Source organism: Colletotrichum phormii, assembly GCF_030913505.1.
Source record: "Colletotrichum phormii strain CBS 102054 chromosome Unknown BDP81scaffold_5, whole genome shotgun sequence".
NCBI classification, from domain to species: Eukaryota; Fungi; Ascomycota; class Sordariomycetes; order Glomerellales; family Glomerellaceae; genus Colletotrichum; species Colletotrichum phormii.
Genome location: NW_026851447.1, coordinates 1,271,370 through 1,293,224, shown reverse-complemented (window position 1 = coordinate 1,293,224; position 21,855 = coordinate 1,271,370). Strand labels below are relative to the sequence as shown.

Here is a 21,855-nt window from a genome sequence, read left to right as displayed (position 1 = left end):
CACGACCACAAGTGCAAAAAGGTATCAGGCAAAAAGATGTATGCACAATGTCGGTGAATCGTCCTCCCCATCGACCAAAGAGGGGGGAAAAGAAATCCTCTCTAGTCGCTTGTTACTCCAAATGGATTATATCGAAACCGCCAGCGATAGTTCTTTAGCGGGTGCCGCCAAGAGCGCTGATGCGCGCTCCAGACGGACGGTGAATGAGGCTGTCAGTGTGCTTGCCGACAGTCTGCTGGGGCATCGTCTCCGACTCGCTGCGATTCTCCTCGAAGTCCTCATCGTCCTCAACAATCTTAGTAGGAATGTCCTGGTGGATCATGTACTGCTGACTTGAGCGCTCGGGAGTCGCAGCACTGGAAGCGAAGGACATCGCTGTGCTGCTCCGGTTGGGGACCAGGTCTGGGGTAGGGGGGATGCTGGATATCCGGCCAGAAGCAGGGTGAAGAAGGCTATCTTCGCCCATGTCGGACGTCGCGTTTGACTGGGTCTCGTGACCGTCATCGCTGTGGGTGGCGGAGAGGTTGCTGCGACGGCGCTGAGCGCGGAGGCGGGCTGCGCTGGCAGAGCGCTCGTCGAAGTCGGCATCCTGGGCCAACTGCAGGCCCTCAACTGCGGCCTGGCATTGTTCGGCAATGTTTCTAATGATGTGCGCGATGGCATCAGTCTTGTCCTTGAGGTGGCGGTCGGCCACATCCTTGAAGCTCGAGGTAGAGAGCCTCTTGTTTGCCTCGGCGGCAGCGGAGAGGAGGCGGGCCTGGTTGACGTCGGCTTCTCTGGGAGTAATGCCATCCTCGCCCATCTCTGGCTCGAAGCCCTCCTCGATCTCATGCGCCAAGTCGTCGGGCTTGGTCAGAGACTGAACCAGGTGCTCCATGTGGTGGCTCTGTCCACCAATAAGGCTGCGCAGGTGCAGCACAACGCGACGGGCCTCGTCACGCTGTCTGAGAATGGTGACGTTGGTGTGCTGAAGAGCAGCAAGCTCCTTCTTGTTGCGCTTACGCTCACGCTCGAGCTCCTCGGCAATCTCCTGTTGGAGAACCAGAGCTTCCAGAGCATCGTCACGCTGCTTCTCAGTAGCGCCGAGACGTACGTTGAGACGACCATTGTCGTCCTTCTGCTGATCAATGAGACCCGCAAGGCGTCTGTTCTCCCTCTTGTGAGTTTCGATCTTGGCCTTGAGATCCTGGGTCTCCTTGGTGAGCTGCTCAGCAAATGCCTGGAACTTGAGGAACTGCTGCTTCCAGCTCTCGAGCTCCTCGTTGAGATAGTTGTTGCGCTTCGTAACCTTGTTGAGCTCGGTATCCATACGGCCCTTCAGGTTGATGAAGTCCTGCCAAGCCTCGAGAGCATCACGAGAGTACTGGTTTCTCTCGCGAACAATCTCATTGAGATGTCTCATCGAGACCTTGGTCATTAGGGGCTTCTTGACGGAGCCACCGAAGACAGCCTTAATGCCAGTGTTGCGGCCCATCTTCTCGCAGACATGGTCCATGACAGCCATAACGGTGTCTTGGTTCCACCATTCGGGATCTTGGATAGACTCGACTTCTCCACGCATGACAATGATCTGGCCGGCGGGAACGAGCTTGCCACCGCCGTAAGCGGAGCGGAGATGAGGTGGGACGCCGGAGGGAGTGACATCTCCGTTGAGAGACTGTGTAAGGCGAGTGACGAACTTGTTGCGCTGGCTAGGGTTGAGTGCAGTCGGGGGGCTGGAAGTAAGAACGAAGTTGCGGTCAAGATCCACGACCAGAGCGTCCGTTGGCGCGGTGAACAAAGAGCGGCACTCGGCCGTGACACCGAGGATGTACGGACCGGGCTCCTGAACCAAGTCCTTGGCATGGCGAGCATGCACTACCGGTACATAAAGACCACTCCATTCGTAGACGCGAACGCAGTATCTGACAGTCTCCGCAGCCATGGTGAGCATGGCCGGGTAGTGACTGACAAAGATGATGCGGCGGGTTGGCGAGATAGCAGCCTCAACGACACCAACAATGTTGGGGATGGACAAGCAGCAGAACAACGGCCACATGGCAAAGTTCTGGAAGCCAGTAGGCGACGAGGGGAATTGGTAGCAAAGGGCATAATCCTTCATGTCGATGCGAACCAGGTCGTTGAGTCTAGGAGCCGGGAAACTGAGAATGCGTGAGACCTCCTCGGCGTGGAACAGGTTGGTAGCCTTGTTCCAGTGGATCCACATGCCTCGCAAGTAGTCTCCAAGAAGGTTGTACAGCGGGTACCGAGACAGGAACGACAAGCAGTAGGGAATCCAATACGTCTCATCCGGGTTGTCGTAGTAGTCTGGCTCGGTCCTTTTACGCAGATCGCGAATTGTCTCGGCCCTCTTCTCATCGGCTCGCGACCACACACGGAGGCAGATTCCGTACAAGGTATGAGACGAGTCTTGCTGCAGAACGAAGGCATGATGGACGCAGTGGGGCTGGCTGCGGCCGGTGCAAATCTCAACGTCGTGGGGAAAGCAAGCCTATAACAAGTCAGCCACTCAAACTCTAGACAAAACGGATGGCAAACAGCCACTAACCCGCATGGCAGCGTGCAACGACCTGGCAATCTCGTTGTCTTGTTCCAACCTTGGACTGCTTCCAAGAATCTCGGGCAGCCAGAATTGACCAACAGCGCCCTTCATGTGGCCAATCTTGCCCTGTGCAGGAGCAGGGGCCTTGACCCATTGCGAAGGTTCTCTGCCAACACCGCATACCATGTAGGCGTGAGTAAGCGTCTTCGGGGTGCGCTGCTGGGGCTTTGCGTTCAAGGTCGAGGGGATCGGCTGGGTGATGCGCGAGTGAAGGGAGGAAGTGCGGCTCGGAATAATGAGGTTGTTGTCTACTTGATCACGGGTGGTAGGTCGACCATCGCGGTCGCCGGTCCGAGGCCGGGTGAAGGACGAATGTGCGTTCAGCGAAGGCGCCATTTCGTCAGTGATTAGTCGTCGTTAAGAAAGAAAAGTTATGTTGAAGTTTTATAGGTGGACGTGAGAGCGAAGGAGAAGGTGACGAGGTGATTGATGATCCGGGCCACACACGAGCTGACCAGCGTGTCGAAGGAAAAGGGCCTAGTTTGATACGAATAATCAAAAGACGGCAAGGAAGCTATCCAGAGAGCAAGCTCTCGTCAAGGAGTCGTCGGTCGAGAGAGTTGCTCAAAAGGACGCCATTCGAAGGAGGGTCGAGGAGCAACTTGAATTGTCTGGTCTGGTTGAGCGAGAGTTGTGAGGCTCTAGCACAGACTGGTTGCTTGATTGACTGACTGTTCGGTGACAGGTGGGGGAGAGAAGAAACAAGAAAAGAGGGAGGGAGGAAGGGGAAGAAATCGGAGACGAGACCAGAAGAGGCAGTTCCAGCTGAGGTAAAAGGGGAGAGTGCTGTCCAGGGGGGGTGTTTGGATAGGAGGACGTGGAGGAGAAGGAAGGGTAGAGAAAGAGAGGGTGTGTGGGAGAAACAAGAGGCAGATGGCGAGAAAACGAGGGTGTGCCACTGGCGGGCGAGCTAAGATGAAGCGAAAGGGGGACCAAGCACCCGACGCGAAGCTGGAAAGAGAAGTGTACGGTCGAGCAGGAGCAGCAACGGCAGGTCAGAGTACCTACAAACTGTGTGGCCGTGTGTGCGTACGGAGTACCTATACCTTACGGAGCAGAGAAGAGAAGAAACGAGCAGAGACAGGGGCGGCGACAGAAACACAGGCCAAGAGATGCAGCGACTTTGAGAGCAACCTAACAGACCGGGGGACAGGGAATTAAGGTCTGCAGCCAACGTGCAGCAGCGTACGCAGTAGTCTTGTTCCTGGATGCAGGTTCCAATGATGTACCTTGGCCGGTATTCTTAGCGCATCTCGAGGCAGGCAAAGCAGGGCAGGTAGGTATCCGTACCTTACTCCATAGGTAGCTTGATACAACCAACCGCAGATTTGGACGAGTAAAAACCACGGGGGCACCACCTCAGCAAGGAAAGGGAGCAGTACCTTACCTAATGTACTAGGTAGGTAGTGCCAGCCAGCCAGCCAGGACCTGAGCACACAGCTACGCAGCAGGTACACTAGAAGGGAAGGGGTGATGAGGGAGCACTGTGAGGGGAGGAAGCACGGAGAAGAGCCGTTCGCAGGTAAGGGCGGGACACAGATGGGGCAGAGGACGGGTGTGCAAGGGGGCATGCAGCGCAGTGTTGCGGTACCACTGTTCGACAGGGGACGAGGTGGGATTCAGGAACACGCGGACAGGCCACACCATCTGCTCAACTTTCATGGAAGGCTCCAACTTGATATCTGCAAGGTACACATCAAGTACCGCTACCTAACTACCTTACTTCGTACTGAGGGTTGCTACTGCTGACCTTGGGAACAAGAGGGGCATTATGATGGGCACGCCAACTGCGCGCCATATGGAGACGGCAGCTTCACGGCTCGTCAAGTTGGAGTCGCTTCATGGCGCCGTGGCCATCGAAATGGGGACTGTTCCGGGGGTTTGACTCTTGCAATTGCTGCTGTTGCATCTCGGGCGGGAGGCCATGGCATGATACTCTTCCGTACAGCACCTTGGGCTCCTTGTGTTTGGAATTGGACAGCACTACCTGGCACGCCTCACTCGCACTCGCACTATCCGTATCTTGCCTCCAGATACTGCATACAGCTAGCTATGCGGAGTACCTAGATCAAGGTCGATTAAGGATGAAAAGTGAGATCGTTATTTGCCCGAGCTAATGGTCAGTTCAAAACTTCAGACAACAAGAGGACCCTGAGGTGGAAACCGTTTATCTTCCTTTCTCTCTGTTCCTTTGTTTACTGAGACATTCCCAGCTCCGCCATGCGCCGCGTTTCAGGGAACGAAGCAGTCGATCGGCAAAAGCCAAGCGAGTTCAGTTAGAGCTTCCAATAGCTTATCCGGCTTCCAAATCCCGATTTACACTGAAAACTTATCAATGCCCTCGGAATAAGGATGCGAGATGGGACACATGGCAGCTGGAACAGGGGAAAGCAGGACGAACCCATCCCGTCAGCACCAGCCAACCAACCCCCAACGAGCCAAGCGTTATCCATCTCAGACAGAAGGACCGTTGGAACAAGCGGTTAAAGGAAGGCAATAAAAGACAAAACGAAACAAAGCCGCTTCGGGCAGTACTACCTTCCTTAGGTGTACTTGGTACAGATACATCAACATTGTCTGAAAAGTACACCGCGGCACGAGCAAAGGACCCCGAATTTCAAACTAATACTGCAATTCGTGCAGCAAGTAAGCCCCTCAAAACGATCCGATGGTCGGTTTGAATCAGTCGCTTTACAAGTTCAGCCCAATCGGCAGAAGCAAAGACCCTTTTGCACTCGACACTCGACACCAGTTGGAGAGCCGTCGAGTCGTGTCTTTGTTCTCTGCCTTTGCCGTTGGCTCCGGGGATTGCAAGCCGTCAAGCCTCTGAGCAGCACTTGCAGTTGTAGCGGCAGTAGTCACTGACCTAAGGTAGGTAGACTCCCGTCCTTGACTCCTCCAGAGATACAAGTCGACTCGTGGGAGCCCGCAAAAATGTGAGGAACTAGCGTACACTTGTGGAATACTAGCATCATGCGGCGGCGTGTTAGCGGCTTCAATTCCTCTCCGTCTGGTTTTTTTCCTTCCAGCCTTTTGTGTTCGCGGCTTGCCCCAATCCCCTCGATGACTGGTGATCGTAAAAAAAAAAAAATTCTGACAGTCTTCTGCTGCACGTTGAAATGTTCCCATCAGGTCCCATCACACGCACGGGCCTCTCCTTCCAAAGAAGAAGTGGATGACGGAGGAGCCCCCCGGTCGAATCCAGAACGACCCCTGCAAAATCTGGACCTTCCTGGTCGTTCCCCTAATATTGCATCTCCACCTTTCTGTGGTGGAGACTAACGGTCCACAGCCAATGGCAGTCACAGCTGACGCCGCTCAGTACCGACTGCTCTCGAAAGAAATTGGCCAGTCTCGTTTGGAAATTCTATCGCCTCTTCCTCACCACACACTTCCACGGAATGATTGGCGATTACACCAGTTCCCTGGTTTATTGGGCCTAAAACGATGACAGCTATCTGCTTTGGGTCACGAATGTCGTCCCCGGTCTAAAGCTTCCTGCCAGCCTCCAGGTGCTTGCATCGTCTTACCGTCCGCCAAACCCTTCACGTCTCGCCCCTCTAGGCTCTTGGGACGCGCCCACTCTCGCCTTCGTCTGTACTCCGGCGCGCCGCCTACGGAGTACGAATACTCTTTCAATACCTGGCGAACGAATGGGGTGTGCTGCGTGCTGTGCATGGTGGACGGACCGGCGATACGGTAATTTTTTTTTGAATGGTAGGAACGCCTCAAAAGTTTAGACGGAATAGCACTCTGCTGATCTGCCTGCTCTTTGACCAGGGAGATCATTAAACATCAGCTCGACACGATTATGCAATTCCACGCATAGCATGCTGGGCAGACCTTCCGATACGAAGGTCCATGTCACTATGTGCCATGTGCCGCAACAACGAATCACGACTTTTGATCCGTCTCCATGTAGCACTTTCGATGGCACTCTATCGCAACCGCAAATCACCGAGGGAAAAGGCATCCGAGCGGGCGTGAGAACCCAAGTTACCCTCAACGTGCACTGCCAACCAACTTTCCACTGTTCCAGCCAGCCGTGCGGCGTGCCAGCCATCCTGCAAAATAACGCGCACAAAATGCAACCTTCTAGGGGCCTTCTCCAGATAGATGACGAATTCAAGCTCAAGAAAGATCATCTGCCGAAGCGCTCGAGCCCCATCTCTGATCCCCTCAAAGACACGCTCTCCTTGCACGGGTCCCTGGAGTCTGGGACATCCTACAGGATACCTAACTCGACAGCTCCTGGTCGCTCCTCGACTGGTTGGCTGAAGGGTGTCCACGACCAACAAACCCGGATCGACGCACCTGCAGCACATCCCACACAACCAGAGAGGCTTGTGTGTTTGACGAGGGGACAGATCCGTGTGGGCTGCTGCACTGAGTGCTGCAGGCTACCTGTGCCCCCAGGACGCGGTACCTTGATATTAGGATGCTGACATTTTCCAATACTGTGTTAGCGATAGCCGTCACACAAAATCTAGCACACGCGCTACGCCCATCAGCCAGCTGCGAGCCATCGGGCCTTAGCAGGCGTACTGTGTGTACTCCGTAGTGCGAGCAAATCATGGCCATGGGCATCAACGCTAGGCCCCGGGGGCTGAAGTGGGCGGCCTGCCGGGGCGGGACTTTGGTTCCATGACACCAAGTCTCCGTTCAGTATCTTGCGCGACGCGATTCATCCGCGGCAGCTTTGCATCTTCTATCAGGGGCTTCCTTGGTTCCACGACGGAGAAAAAAAACATCTCAAATCAACTGAACCGGGTTGCGGGACGACTGGAAGCCACAGGAAATGGATCACGACACAGGGCAGAAGAAGCAGAACACGCCGAAAGCCCCGCGACCCAGCCCGATGCCAGGTTGGTGTGCAAGAACGGCGATCTATAGCTTTCGACTGGTGGAGGCAAAGCTGTTCGTGCTTGGCATCGGACTGTCAGTGCAAAGTGCAAACTATCCGTACACTCTGTCGCCGGACATCAACGAAGCGCCAGCCGCGCTAACGGATGGGCCTCTTCAACAAATGTCATCCAATCTTTGCGAAAGTGGGAGCTGCTCACTCTATTTAAACAAGGTGTTTGATGGACCGCAAATATCCGTGAGATCCCCTCCAAAAAGATGGACTAAAAAAGACTAGTATGTGCCAATTTACCAAGTGATCGCAGCCTCGCAGGGGCACTGCTGTCTGTTGGCGAGTGCGGTTTGCTTCCTCGAACCCATTGATGTATGCTTACTTATCTGAATGCACCAGATATAGTGAAACCTGCTCCTTCAATTCCAAAAAAAAAAAAAAAAAAAAAAAAAAAAAACCACAGCACGTCAATCTGCGTCCCGTGGACTGGAACTGGAGATGCCCGCATATCCACCAAAGCCAGCCATACGCATCATCGTTTGAATAAGCCCGTCCCATTTTGCTGAATCCACGAACTCCGCCTGTCATCTACAGCAGACGCGGCCCGATTTGCACTACCGCAGATGTCTGAAAAGCGTCACATCCATCAGGGCGCTTTGACCCGCCACTCTGGATACCGGGAGAATCTGGCAGTCTGGGTGACGCTGGCGAGCCCTCCCCGGGGCCGGAGCACACAGCGACTTTGGATATCTCGTCCGTATTAAGAGCTGGCCAGCTGTATTAATGGTCCGCACAAAACGCAAGCCGTGGATCTGTAACCCGAACAATGGTCCCCCACGGGCCGGACACAGGCCCAGTTCCACGTTGCTCCGACTTTGCCTAGCTATACGGCGGGGACTTTATTGTTCACAGCCCCGGAGGCTGGGAGAACGTCCAAAGAAGGGGGGAAATGATCGTGGGCTTCCTCGAGGAAGAAACCTTTCACTCCTCTTTCTTTTCCACTTCTGGTGACCCTGGCTTCTTCCTTGCATTGTTGGTGCCGCCCAGCTATGGATCAATTTACACTTGTCAGCTGCGCGTTCCACTGACGAACTGACCTGGACCTTGTCGCGATCTGAGCACGAGTCCCGAGGCCCTGATCGCTGTCGTATCTCCTACATACGCACCACACTGATTCACAGAGGGCCAGTTACAGCAACGCCCCGTTCGTCGACAGCAACGCAGTCCCAGGTCCCCCCATCTCGTTGAATGTTCGACAGCGGGCTCTCGGGCGATCCCCGTCTTCTATCTATCTGAGGCTGGTTTCGATCTCTTTGGTCCAAAGTCCGCATGGGGGCAAACAGCGTATGTACATACCTAAATCCACTCAGTCCTCCTGCAGGCTGCAAACACTGACCGTGAAAGTGGTATTGGGTCAAAGTCTCCATCCGTATCCCTGGCTCCATCACCGTTGTTGATGAGAAACCCTGGTCTTGTCGGTACGTACCTACCCGAGTGAGCCGTCACTTCGTCAAAACGAGAAAAAAGGAAGAAAAAGAAAGGAGAAAAAGGCCCAAACGCGGTGAAACAGAATGAAGGTGATACTAGTTGCCAATGACCTCAGAGTTCAAGGCCAAACAATGCCTTGATCCTGAAATGTGACTGCGACGTAGTCAGCGGTAGGCAGCGTGGTATGCCATGCTCCCGTCTGCGCAATTTCATCTTTAGGTCGAATCCCTCGAGTACGTATAAGGATTTCATCACAATGAGACTTCTCTCAACGGTCACGCCCTTCCCGGTGGCCCCGGCAGCACGGACAGACGGACGCTGTGCCAGAGCCTTGCCAATCGCTCAATACGAAATAACCTCAGCCCATGATAAATGAGGTCTCGACGCACTGTCCCTCGAGAGTATGAGCCGTCATTTATTGAGAGAGATGACAGAGGTGGTTTACATAAACATTGACAGCCAAGGTCAGCATTTCGTGTCTCCTGAACGGACCGTGCGACGAGTCCGTCCTGAGATGGATGGAAATCAATATTGACTGCCGCCAGTAGCCCCAAGAAACCTGGTTCGTTTCTTCGACGGAGCGCCTTCCTTCGTTCGAGTACCGTTCCGTCATCCTCGGCCGAGTACCTTATGCGTCGTCTCTGAGGCTCTGACGCCCGAGCGGATTCTTGGCCTTCTCCATTGCGGGTGATCTCCAATATCGGAATCCCCGGTCAAGGCCCAACTACGCTTCGCATTTTAACGCAAGGGCCTCCGCTGGCTTGAGTGTCGAAGTTGACGATATAAAATCGATCCGCCATACACCAGCAAGGTCCCGAGAGGACGCGGCATCTGCGACCAAACGGGCTACCGCAGGAGCATAGATATTGTCTCCGCAGGATACCGAAAATGTGCCCTTGTCTGCGAGTTTCCACGAGGCCTGGTAACCGGTTTTCTCTGGCCTCACGAGCCGCGCGATCGAAATGGGGGCGAGACTCGTGGGCCGGGAGGACGGCGTGATGCTATTCCAAGGCTGGGCGGTTGCTCAAGCGGGCGGGTCTGCCATGCCCGTCTGGTGAAAGCTCAACGACGGGGCTACGGCATCGGTGCTAGCCACGGCCACTCCGTGGTGATGGCGAGTCACCACGTGCTGGGCCTGGGCAAAAGATCTAGTCCCATGTTTCGAAACAACGAAAAACCGAGAAAACGACGTTTCGCATCGTCGAGTTATTCTCGGAGACGGGGGACTTGTTCCCTTGTTTTTCGGGCAAAGCCGTTTTCGATTCCACTTCCTGTCGTCACTAGCGGACATCGATAGAGGATTGCATGTGTAGCGGCACAAGTTGGATCAAGCTTCTGGTTCAAAGGCTTTTGCTAGTGAAGCTTACGAAGCTTACGAACGCTTGATGAGGCCACCTACTTCGTGGTGCCTCTCCTTTCTTTGTCAAGAAATTTTTGTCAAAAAAGCCAACCCGACAAGCCACCTCTAAGAACCGATTCATCAACAAAAACACGTTTTTCCTCAGCGTCAAACGCAACTCTCGAAACTTCGAGGTCGCTCTTCTCAAATAAGAGATTAGTCGAAACGTTCTTCAGGTCCAGCGCCCTTGGACATACCATCTCGCCGTCCTTCGATTCATACCATCTTCTACAGGGCCGTGAACCGTAGCTCACATACGCTGCTGAGATCATGTCGAATGAAGCGGCGTTGCAGAGCGACTTCTGAGGCCAGCCCAATTCCAGCGCCCGGGCATGGGCATTCTCAACACCGGATTTCCCTCCTCCGATACCCGGCCATCTCGGACCAGACGCGGAGATATTATGGGGCCGTTATCCGCACATGAGCCGGGGTTCTCGGAACCAGCCCCCCTTTTCCCGGGGCTCGAGACCCCGAGTGTCGGGGTCAACGATATCGGCCCGCCGCAGCTTTGCACTTTCCTATCAACCGAAGCGGTCAAAAGGCCCTCGGCTATGAAAAGCTAAGCCAACGAGCCCAGCCAAGAGTCGCGGAGTGCCGCGTTCCCATCGGGTGAGGTGGCGAACTGGATCTTTTTTTCCTTCTTTTTCCCACTTACGCTGCAGAAGGAAGCGTTCCTTCCAACAAACTGAGATGGATGGCACACTTCAAGATGCTGAGTTCTCACGCAGGATGCAGGGGCATCCACACCCCGTCCAACCCGTCCTTCTCCCGTCAACCACGTATCCACGACAGAGGGAAACGTGTGCCTACCTACTCGCTTTCGCAAGGGATGGATGGGACGGGAGGGGAGGGCTCCCGTCTTTGCACACCTTTTGATATCATGTCTCTCCTGGATGATTAGCTCGTGACGTTTACTCAATCTTGAGCGTGTTCGCACCCGCTGACCATGACGAGTTTGTCGCAGACTCGCGGAATGACGAGTTGCAAGAGCATTGCCACCATGACAGCAGAGCACGAAAGCCAAATGATACTTTTAACTCAGCGCCATCCGACCTCTCACCAGTTCCTCTAGCATTCACGGCTTCCGACACTTTAGGAAGAAAGGTGCTTGTAGGTATTTCACGTCACTTCTCACTGGCATGCAGAATGGGACGCAAGAGCTCTCAACCTTGAGGTTGTCCCTGCAGGTAGGTGAGACATTGCCTGACATGTGAAGGTGGGCACATGTGGCTGGTGCAGGTGGGGAACGAGGGAACGCAATCAGGGGCCAGGGGTGGGTGGTTTGCTTCCCTCTCCCCTACCACGTCAAAACTGTCCGATGATTTCCAGGTTTTATCTTTGACGGATAGGAGCAGAAAACGGCCGAGTATTACTTGCAATGGGAAGACGAGAAAACGGGTCGTCGCGTTGATGTCCAGTCAGGTGAGAGATGAGACCTTTTTTGAAAGTGGCGACGGCGTACAGGTAGGTGGGTTCATGTCGTCCCCTCCAATGCTTGGCTCCCGAGGTGCCATTGACTGTTCACCCGGTCGAGCTGGACGAAGGCGGCGTCGTCGACGATGAGAGCCGCGGCAGCGTACCTAGTAAGGTGGAGGCCACAGTCCGAGCCCGAGGAGGCGAATTTGTGCTGGCGGGTCGAGTGATTAGGACGGATAGCTCCTGTGCTCATCAAGAGGCCATAGCTTCACGAAGAGAGATGGAGACTGAAAAGGATGACTGGCGCGTCACGGGTCAAGATATATCTAATTTCTGGGGGGTCAAGCGACGGCGTCATCCAGCATTACGAAGGCGGCCAACAAAAGAGGAAACAGCGCCAGGACGAGGAGCTTCACAGGCAACGGAATGCAAGATCGGGGGCGCAGAGGCCCCCTCACCATCCCACGGTCCACCTCACGCAAGCTCGAGTGGGCTGAAGACCGGACCGCGTAGCATCACATCCAAGCGTATGCCACAAGGCCGCCTAGGTCAGGTACCTTGGGCTAGTCGGTACGCGATGGAGTGGATTTTGATGAGTAGAGGAGCAATAAGAGCACCAAAAGGTGAAGAAAGTGTGAAGCTCGTCCTCCAATTTGGCTTGCTGTATCCCGCTATTTGGACCTAGGGCGTGGTCGTGCAGGACCAGCGCCAGTCGTTGGCTTGGGATCTCCCCGTGATAATGTTTGGGGGATGTGAAGCGATAAGCAAGGGTGGTGGCATGGCTATTGGGTTGCGGGAGGAGCTTGGGGGTCTTTTGCCCCTCCTTGACACTCGAGATGGTGTATGCGTACGGAGTACGAAGTGGGAACGCGAGATATCTGAGTACCAATGTGGGAGGTTGGACAGAGAAAAGTTAAGGAGACAAGATGCTGTAGGTATTGAGAGGAGGAAAAGGGGAACCCCAATGGTTTGGCAAAGATCATCTTCCAAAAGAGCCACTACTCCTGCAGAAATGAGTGACTGAATGCATGACAGCTTGAGGCAGATGTCATTCAGAGCGCCTCATCTCATCCATCATCCAGCAACTCACACATAGACTGGACACCAGTGGAGAGAACCACAGAACCTAAGAGTGTGTGGTGGGTGGAAGTAACCCGTCCGCTGGGACACATATCAGCGGGTGCTCCGGCAAACTGTCAGATAAGGCACGCATACGTGTTGAGCAGCGACTTGTTGACCGGGCGCTTCTTTCCTCTCCTCCCTTTCCCTTCGGTGTGCCATCTACCTATGTAAGTACATACCGGTAGAGCTTCCGTGCTTCCTTCTTGCTGCTGACTTGCTGCTTGCACCATCAACTCTCATGATGACATAATGACGGGTCCCAAGGTCCGTCCACGGCATGCAGGAAAGCGCCGTGCGTTCGCGTATGTCTTCCGTGCCGGAGGGAATGGGACGGATGGGAGGGGAGGGGGGCGACTCCGTGCATTCGTTGGAGGACTGCAATGGTCTGATCCAGACGCAACCGAATTGGCCAACAATTCGCAGGACACACAGTACTTGGGCATCTCAGGAACGCGGCTGCGACTGCTCGAGTGTGGGAGCTTATCCCCTCCTCCTCCTCACCTTGGCCTCACCATCCGTTTCGTCTCTGTTGCTGGACCACATGCCTCTGCTTGGAGCCCTCAGAAAGAAAAAAAAAAAGGACCTCTATTCCATCGCGGAGTACGGAGTATGGATACGGATCATATGTTTAATGTGATATCTGCTGACTCTTGACGAGAGAGAATTAAAAAATTCCCTGCCCAGTCGTCACGGCCGAGACCCTCTTTTGTTCTTCTTTTTTTAACTCTCTCCGTCCCTTCCAGCATTCCACTTTGACACGATATGGCGGGGCGAGAGTTCGTGTACCACTTTCACATGTCAGGAGCCGGGGGGTCATGATAGGGACGCATGCAAGCCATTGCTCCTGCTGCTGCTTGCTACCTACAGCTACAGACAAGTTCGATACTACCTACAGAACTGTCGGTCGCCTTACCAAATGTACTTGCCCGTCCTACCTTGATAATGCTCTTACCTTAATTATTCTTCCTATCGCTGGGTTTGCCGCCGAAGCTGTTCCGTCCAAGGAGAGATAGCTAAACGACCAATGCGACAATGTGAGGTGCTTGCACACACGCACCTGCCCTGCGGGTTTTACTGCCCACGGGCGGGACGGACAGGGATAGGTGCTTTTAGAAGCTGCCGTCAGCAGTGCAAGGTGCTATTGCATGTGGCTTGAGCAGTTACCTCATGAACATCTATCTAGGTACTTGACCTTGCCAATTATCATTAACCTTCTACGACATTATCCAGCAGGCAGAGAAATATGATTTTTCTTCTCTCTCAAAAGCAGCAGCAGCATCAAGTACTTGACTTCAGAGCAGGGAAGAGCGATACCAATTCAGAATTGCAGCAGTGGATGCGTAGAGAGGAGAGCACTCAAGAAAGCACGAGGACCAGCAACAGAGCAGCAAGAAGGACCAACAGGAAAAAAAGAAGAAAAAAAGACGACATCCCACTGGCATGTGGCGCATGTACCTCGTTGGTAGGGATACTTGGGCCGGACCCGCCACCACGGCATTCCTGGGCGTCCCTTTCCTCGCATTCGACCTGTGAATGTCTCAAGCACATGCTAATCAATCTAGTCTCGCATCCTAAGGGGTTCAGGCAACATCGTTAGGCCAGCCCCGTACAACAACAAGACGTGGGTGATGAGGTGGGCTCTCATGCTCATGCTCTCGCTCTCACCTCTCTTTCGTGTCTGTTCGTCTCGACCAAGACGTAGATAAATACTTTCATTTCAGTCCATTCCCGTCTGTGGCGTCAACCTCGTCACCACCCATCTGTACACGCTCTTCTCCGTTCCAGCCGCTCTCCTCCATCCAACCAGCTTCCTCTCAGTCTTGCCATCCGACACCCCTCTGCTGCTATCTGTGAGTCTCCCTCCTTCTCCCCTTTCTGGCCCTCTCCTCCTTCCACGCCTCTCTCATGTGTCTCGTCTTGTCTCCCTCCCTTTTAGCTTTGCCTTACCTACTACCTTTCCCTCCCTCCAATACGTCTTGCTCTTGATTCTTCCCTCTCCAACAACCAAACCCTTCCCGTCTTCCTATTCTCCCAACTCTTCCGTCCAACAAACACCTCGATTCGCTTCACTTTCCCAGCTTTTGCAGCTCTGATCTGGACGTGACCTGTTCTGATATTGAATCCTTCAGTAAATCCTCCATATCCACTACGAGACCTTGCTCCGGGACCTCACTCGCAGCTTTCCTCACCTGCAAGCTCTCCCCTGCGCGCACGAGCTTGCTCCGCAGCAAACCCACCTCCAACTCTCAACCAGAATTCGCCGGGCTTCACGCTTCGACGGATCAACAACCTCAACTTTCCCACGCAACCCCCGCCAATCTACTAAATGCCCAAAATGGCCCAAGTCAACGGTGACCTCCCGAGCGTGCCCTCGGCTGCTCTTCAGGTGCGTTATCAATGAATGCAACCGTACTTTGACTCTTATCGGAACCTCCAACTAACCGTCCATGATAGCACTTCCTGGACTACCCCGTAGTACATGACGGTGTCGTTACCTTCAGAAACCACCCTGTCGGCAAGAAGTCCCTGGTCTACAGCGACTCTGCCTACAAGACCTTCGCCGAGCCTCTGCTCCCCTACTTCGCTCGTCCTTGGGGATACCTGCGCCCTTACGCCGAAAAGGCAGACAACCTTGGCGACCAGGCCCTGACCAAGGTTGACGAGCGCTTCCCCGTCGTCAAGAAGCCTACCGAGGAGCTCTACGCCGGCGCCAAGGGCATCATTGCCCTGCCTATCCGCACTGGCTTCGAGGCCAAGGATCACGTCTTGAAGACGTTCAGCCAGCAGCAGAAGAAGGTTGGCAGCGAGAACGTTGTTGCTTACGGCAAGGCTCTTATCGGAACCGCCCTTATCACCACCAGCGAACTCATTGTCTGGGTTGGCGACGTCATCCACTACAAGAAGGAAGAGGCCAAGGAGGTCGTCAACGAGAAGGTCAACAACTAAGCGCAATGGCTCGTAACTGTACAGCTCGCTGATGTTCTACCTCCCCCCTCCATTTCATATACCCTTCCCTCCCTCGGCGGCATTCTTGAACCAATTCCAGGTTCTATGGCCGTAGTCATGATGGCGAACGCTTCTACGACATACAGCAAGGAACGGAATCTATACCTCGGATAAAGAGCTTTTCATGTACTGTTTTTGTGTGCTACGTTGATTTCTCCTTTGTCTGTTCCAACCAGTGGTGTACGAGGGAGGAAGAGAGATACGGGGAGTGTGTAGAGAGAGGCATCTAGCGCGCCGCTCCGGCCCTTCATTTCCGGAGGCCAATCGGACTGGGGCTATTCCCTCCGGGGCTGATGGCGCCCGCCAAGGCGCCCGATACTCCCTCAAGGTTGATGGGCACGGTTACGACGACTTGACTTTCGGCGGACGTTGATCTTTTTCGAAAGGTTGAACTTGTGCTGGAGCTGGAGTTGGTATCGGATTTTTCTTAGGAATCAAAATCTTTAATAGACACTCTGTGTTTCCTAGCCAAGCTTACCGTTGCATGTGACGTAGCACCGCGTGAGACCAAGAGGCTGAGCAGCAGGAGTTCACTCGCACAGGCATGAGTCCGAGTATAGGTAAGTAGACGCAAAAGCTACCGGGTGGAGTTGGGGCAGTCAACCCCAGAGTGAGGCAAACTCTATATTCCATTCTGATATTTGTGAGGACAGTCTGGAGCAATAAGTTGCGCTCAACATCAGATCAAGCCGCTGAGAGACCTGGGGAGGAGAGAGAGCGACTGGGGAAGGTTGCTGGCTGCCGATTGGCGGCTCTTGCATGGTGTCATTGGTCACGGTGATTGGCCGCGAGCTTACATCACTAGCCGGCAAGTTACCAAGCAAACAAACTGTTTGCAGCCTCCCGACCCGACCTTAGCAAGTTTAGCGTTCCTTAAGGTCCCCCCCACGTCCCTGAGTGTTTAATAGCTGACGTAAAATGCCCCCAGCTACCTAGGCGAGACGCTGAGAGTGTGTACCTTCGTACCTGCCCACCTGCGCTGCCTTGCCTACCTTAGGTGCTTAGCGGCATGGACCCCGGCAGAGAGGGTGGGCAAAGCTCGCGCCGCGAGACTGAGAGACCTGCTTTTCCATTGCTGATGTAAATTTGACTAATGCGCCATTGCTTACCAGAGAAGTGCATAAGACGATTCCTCACGATGCTATTGCTGGGCACATTGCCGCACTTTTCTTAAGGCTAGAGTGGTATTTGCAATGTGGAGAGAGGCAACGTATCTCTAGGTCCTTGATCAAATAGATTCATCTTCTCCCTTCTAGAATATTTACACTTCTTCTTCTCACTCTCATACCAAAACCTGTTGAGAAGCGATTCACGTACAAATATCATCCCTGGTTGCCGCCCCTCATCAATGAAGTCCCTCTCACTTTGGCTATCCATCATCATTGGAATCGCATCGATTGCAACTTTTCGAGAATACATAGTGGGTGTAGCATTCGCGACCGCAACGAGCTTCTTCAACTCTCTGAGCAATATTCAGAACGGAAGCGTATTCGACTTTGAAGCCAAGTCTTCGCAGCAGCAGCAAGAACCACAAGTAGACGATCACCTGTATGCCACCGACATGTCTGTCCCTCGCGCAATCCGCAAGGTCTTCTTGGCCGTTGAACAGGCCGAGGGCGCTGGTGCTCGCGTTCGCCGCTCCATCGGCACCCCTCAACTCAAGAACTTTTCACCATTTTTGATGCTTGGTGAGTTATCCTTACCCCCCCCCCCCCCCCCCCCAAAGGCCCGCTCACTTTTCTTCATGTCGAGCCTGCCTACGGATACGCAGTAAAGTCCAAGCTTTGCTAACACGAGATTACAAGACCACTTCCGCATCGCCCCCGGCTCGGGCTTCCCGGACCACCCCCACCGCGGCCAGGAGACAATCACCTATCTCCTCCACGGCGGCGTCGACCACGAGGACTTTGCCGGCAACAAGGGTACCATCGAGGCCGGCGATCTGCAATTCATGACGGCCGGCCGCGGCATCATGCACGCCGAGATGCCCAAGCAGAACCCGGACGGCAGCGCCAACGTCGGTCTGCAGCTGTGGGTCGACCTGCCCAAGCACCTCAAGGCCTGCGAGCCGCGGTACCGCGATCTGCGAGCCAAGGAGATCCCCACCGTCGACGTCGACGGCGGCAAAGTCCACGTCAAGGTCATCTCGGGCCAGAGCCACGGGGTCGACTCGGTGCGGGATCTGGCGTACACGCCCGTGTGGATCTTGGATGTCCAGATCAAGCCCGGCGGGCGGATCGCGCAGCCGGTGCCCAAGGGGTGGAATGCCTTTGCGTACACGCTTGAGGGGCAGGCCATCTTTGGCGAGGGGACGCAGAAGAGGGTCGTGGACGAGTTCCACAACGTCGTGTTTGAGGAGGAAGGCGAGATTGTCAACGTTGAGGTCGATGCCGGCGCGGACAAGGATGCAAGGTTCGTCCTCATTGCCGGGACACCTCTTGACCAGGAGGTCGTGCAGTACGGTCCCTTTGTTCTGAGTTCCAAGGCCGAGGTATATCAGGCCCTGATGGACTACCAGACTCACTCCAATGGGTTTGAGAGGGCCGAGGGCTGGCAGAGTGAGATTGGAAAGTCTATGATTGAATAAGACGACGGGATCCTGCGCTTTCTATTTGATCTGTAGTTTAGAGCATTATGTATTTTCATCTTTGGGCATTGAGCGGAGGGGCATTTTCTTGGATTGGCAGCATCTCAAGGGAGGAAAACGAAAGTTGGATGAGATACCACGGGGTTCATAGACTGGAGAAAAGGAGATTTTATCATTCAAAGGAACAAAAGACAAACAGTGTCTTATCACACATTATCACATATGCAATTCCCCCATTGTTGTATACCTTATGGTAGATGTGCTGCAGTGTGCGGTGCTGGCAGCTCTCGAGTGCATAGGCCGCTGCAGAAAGTCACTCACAGAACTCGGGACGGGAGCGCACAGGCCAACAAAGATCCCCAGCTCTCCCTTTCCTTGCCGTCGGACTTGAGGTGGGAATTGGACCCCCCCATGCAAGGTACACGAAACCGAGTCGCGGCATGCAATGCGATGACCTCCCAGCCCAACACCTAACAGTAACACCGACCAACGACATGATTAATGATGAAGCACTGAAAATACCCCCGAACCTGCACTACCGAATGCGCAATTGATACCCGAGCCGACCGATAGAACAAGTGTCAACCATTCATTGATCGGATTCCTCATAATACGAACCGACAACAGCTGGCGAGCCCAGCCCAGCTGCCTAGAGCCTGCCCGCCATGGATGCGCCCATTCCTAAGCTCGCGGGGCTCCTCCGCCACCCAGACGACCTCGAGAAGATCGCCGGTCTGAAGCAGGAGTTCTCTCGCAAGAAGACAGCTGTCGACTCTCAGCTCCGCAGTGGCCTGCGCGAGCAGCTTGAGACCACCCAGTCAGGCATGACGGGCCTGACGGACGGCCAGAAGACGGTGCAGCTGATCAAGGAGGAGATGATCAAGATCGACCGGCTGTGTTCCGAGTCGCAGAACATGATCAAGGACTTCAACAGTATCAACCTCGTCTCCCAGGCTCACCGGAATTTCGGAGCCGTCGAGGCCATGCGCAAGAACCTCGAGACCTTTAACGAGCGGCTCGCCATTGTCGACCGCCTGCTGGACGAGGACGAGGGGGATAAGGAGAATATGCCCAACCTGCTGCCGATTCACTACGAGTTGACGCAGCTGAGAAACATTCGAGACGATGCCATGGAACAGATACAGAGGGCGGAAGACCCAAGCCTGGAGTCGACGCTCGAGGACTACTTCCAGAGGCTCGACACCATGATTGATTGGTTTGACGAGCACATTGGCATCCTGGCGCTGAATCTTATCAACTTGGTGATCAACGACAACAACGGACTAGTCGTACGATTCGCCGTGGTCATCGAAGCTGAAGAGAAGAGTGATCAGAGGGTGCTGGCACTGCAAGAGGCGCTCAAGGACCACAAGGAGATGGCAACGAGGTTCCAGAGCATCACGGACGGCGCGAAAAAGGTGCGAGGGTACAAGGACAAGTTTACACAGGCCATCAAGATAAGTGTAGAGGGCCAGTTCAACGAAGCCAGAGGAGAGTTCCTCGACGACCCTTCATCGCTCGACAAGATCCTTAAGTGGTATTTCAACGACCTGAATGCCGTTAAGATGGGCATGACGCCGTTGATGCCCAAGAAATGGAAGATTCTCAAGGTGTACGGCGATATATACCACCAGACGATGCACGACTTTCTCACCGGCATGATTGACGACCCAGACGCAGCTTCTGCCAACACGCTGGAGATCATCAACTATCCGGAAAAGTACTACAAGAAGATGAAGAAGCTCGGCTTCAAGCAGGAGGATCTCATACCCCACGTCATAGACTCGAGAGAGGCGGAATTGGTCCGCGACTTCCGACAGCTCATCATCAAGTTCCTCGACGAATGGATCGAGCGCATCTTCAATGCAGAACAAAAGGACTTTGCAGAACGCAATGTCGAAGGCTCCAACCTGGACCAAGACGAGTACGGCTACTTTAGGTCCAGAAACCTCGTCGACATGTGGCGTATGATGCGTGAACAGATTGACGCTGCGGCCAACTCGAAGCGTATGGATGTCATTGAGGGTGTTATTGACGCCATGTTCTTGAGATTACGCGGTAGACAACAGTCGTGGCAGAAAATGCTCGAAGAGGAGGCCATCAGGTTCGAGACGGGCAAGGTCCCGGAGCTCGAGGGATTTCAGCCCCTCCAGGACTGGCTCGTCGCCACGGCAAACGACCAGATTGCGTGCGTCGACGACAACGAGGAAGAAAACAGGTTCGGCTACCTCTCCAACTTTAAGCAAAAGTTTGAGCCGCTCGTGTCGCCGGCGTACATGGAGCGGGCCGAGACCGAAGTCGAGCTTCTGCGCGACGGCTACGTCGACTTCAGCACGTGGTGCATCACAAAGTTTGTGCAGCTCATCTTCTCGGTCGACTTCAAGCTCGTCATGGCAGACTTCTTCACGCCAAAGTGGTACACGAGCACGGCCTTGAAGCAGATGGTGGTTACATTTGAGGAGTACGTCGGCGACTACCGCCAGGTTCTCCACCACTCCCTCGTCGACATCTTCACCGAGATCTTTTCGGACGAGCTCCTCGTGCGGTACCTCTCATCAGTGCGCAACAAGGGCGCAAAGTTCCGCCGCGCCGACCCGGTACAGGACAAGCTCTTCAACGACATCTCGACGGCCTTTGAGTACTTTAGCGCCCTGCCGAACCCCGACGTCGGCAACTCGGTCAAGCAGACGTGGCGCGTCACCGAGTACTTTTTGCAGCTCATCACGGTCGACAAGGACGCCATCCCCGACACGTTTGAGGCCTTCAAGACGGCGTACTGGGATCTGCAGGTCAACTGGGTGGAGGCGGTGCTGCGCTCGCGTGACGACTTTGAGAGGAGCATGCTCAACGCCGTCAAGGCGAGGGCGGCGCAGATTGACGTTGTTAGGGGCCCGGAGACGATCATGGGCAAGGTCAAGTGATGGATGAGGACACGTCGAGTAAGAATGGAGATTTCGAAGTGGATGTGCAAGGAGAAGCCGCCTTAACGCGGCCTTGTTTATAAATACACTGCGAGCTGCAGTCCAATAATGGCTTCGAGTCCCTCAAAAGGGGGTGGTCGAGCCCGAGTGACGAGGACAATGAGCACGCAAAGGATGTGGGAAGTTGTCTGAAAGGGTGGAAGGTGGAAACGATGCTCTCTACCTCTGAAGAGAATGTAAATAGGAATGAATCACGTTTTGACGTACTCTTTTCTTCTTTCTTCCTCTCTCTCTCTATCCATAGTGCAGTGACGGATAAAATTAGGCCGTAAACATGGATGCTTGAGGAAGCACTTGGGCATTTTTGTCTTTCGATCATACAGCTTTTCGGACTCAGCAAGGTCATTCATTGTATGGAGCAAGCAATCGACGACAACAACAACAACAACAACAAAGCTG

The 21,855-nt window shown here is 54.2% G+C and overlaps 6 protein-coding genes across 6 annotated transcripts; 5 read left to right on the top strand and 1 right to left on the bottom strand.

Moving 5' to 3' along the window:
* Positions 1 to 154: 154 nt before the first annotated feature.
* On the bottom strand, positions 155 to 2,938 carry BDP81DRAFT_391706 (DENN domain-containing protein; the record flags this gene model as incomplete). Its single annotated transcript, XM_060587578.1, has 2 exons — positions 155 to 2,491; positions 2,549 to 2,938. 2 exons carry the CDS (start codon positions 2,936 to 2,938, stop codon positions 155 to 157), a joined length of 2,727 nt encoding a protein of 908 aa, XP_060448232.1.
* A 3,077-nt stretch (positions 2,939 to 6,015) lies between these two features.
* On the top strand, positions 6,016 to 7,208 carry BDP81DRAFT_180622 (uncharacterized protein). Its single transcript, XM_060582277.1, has one exon. It carries the CDS (start codon positions 6,433 to 6,435, stop codon positions 7,045 to 7,047), a length of 615 nt encoding a protein of 204 aa, XP_060448231.1. The 5' UTR covers positions 6,016 to 6,432; the 3' UTR covers positions 7,048 to 7,208.
* A 6,458-nt stretch (positions 7,209 to 13,666) lies between these two features.
* Positions 13,667 to 14,010, top strand: BDP81DRAFT_180556 (uncharacterized protein). Its single transcript, XM_060582276.1, has one exon. It carries the CDS (start codon positions 13,698 to 13,700, stop codon positions 13,893 to 13,895), a length of 198 nt encoding a protein of 65 aa, XP_060448230.1. The 5' UTR covers positions 13,667 to 13,697; the 3' UTR covers positions 13,896 to 14,010.
* A 1,207-nt stretch (positions 14,011 to 15,217) lies between these two features.
* On the top strand, positions 15,218 to 15,828 carry BDP81DRAFT_447278 (uncharacterized protein; the record flags this gene model as incomplete). Its single annotated transcript, XM_060592164.1, has 2 exons — positions 15,218 to 15,268; positions 15,337 to 15,828. 2 exons carry the CDS (start codon positions 15,218 to 15,220, stop codon positions 15,826 to 15,828), a joined length of 543 nt encoding a protein of 180 aa, XP_060448229.1.
* Positions 15,829 to 17,449: 1,621 nt separating this feature from the next.
* Positions 17,450 to 18,475, top strand: BDP81DRAFT_313543 (RmlC-like cupin domain-containing protein; the record flags this gene model as incomplete). The annotated part of the gene is made up of 2 exons (XM_060583901.1): positions 17,450 to 17,576; positions 17,694 to 18,475. The coding sequence occupies 2 exons, from the start codon at positions 17,450 to 17,452 to the stop codon at positions 18,473 to 18,475; spliced, it is 909 nt and encodes a 302-aa protein (XP_060448228.1).
* Positions 18,476 to 18,935: 460 nt separating this feature from the next.
* Positions 18,936 to 21,851, top strand: BDP81DRAFT_421521 (exocyst complex component Sec6). Its single transcript, XM_060589919.1, has one exon. The coding sequence runs from the start codon at positions 19,141 to 19,143 to the stop codon at positions 21,394 to 21,396; it is 2,256 nt and encodes a 751-aa protein (XP_060448227.1). The 5' UTR covers positions 18,936 to 19,140; the 3' UTR covers positions 21,397 to 21,851.
* Positions 21,852 to 21,855: the final 4 nt, after the last annotated feature.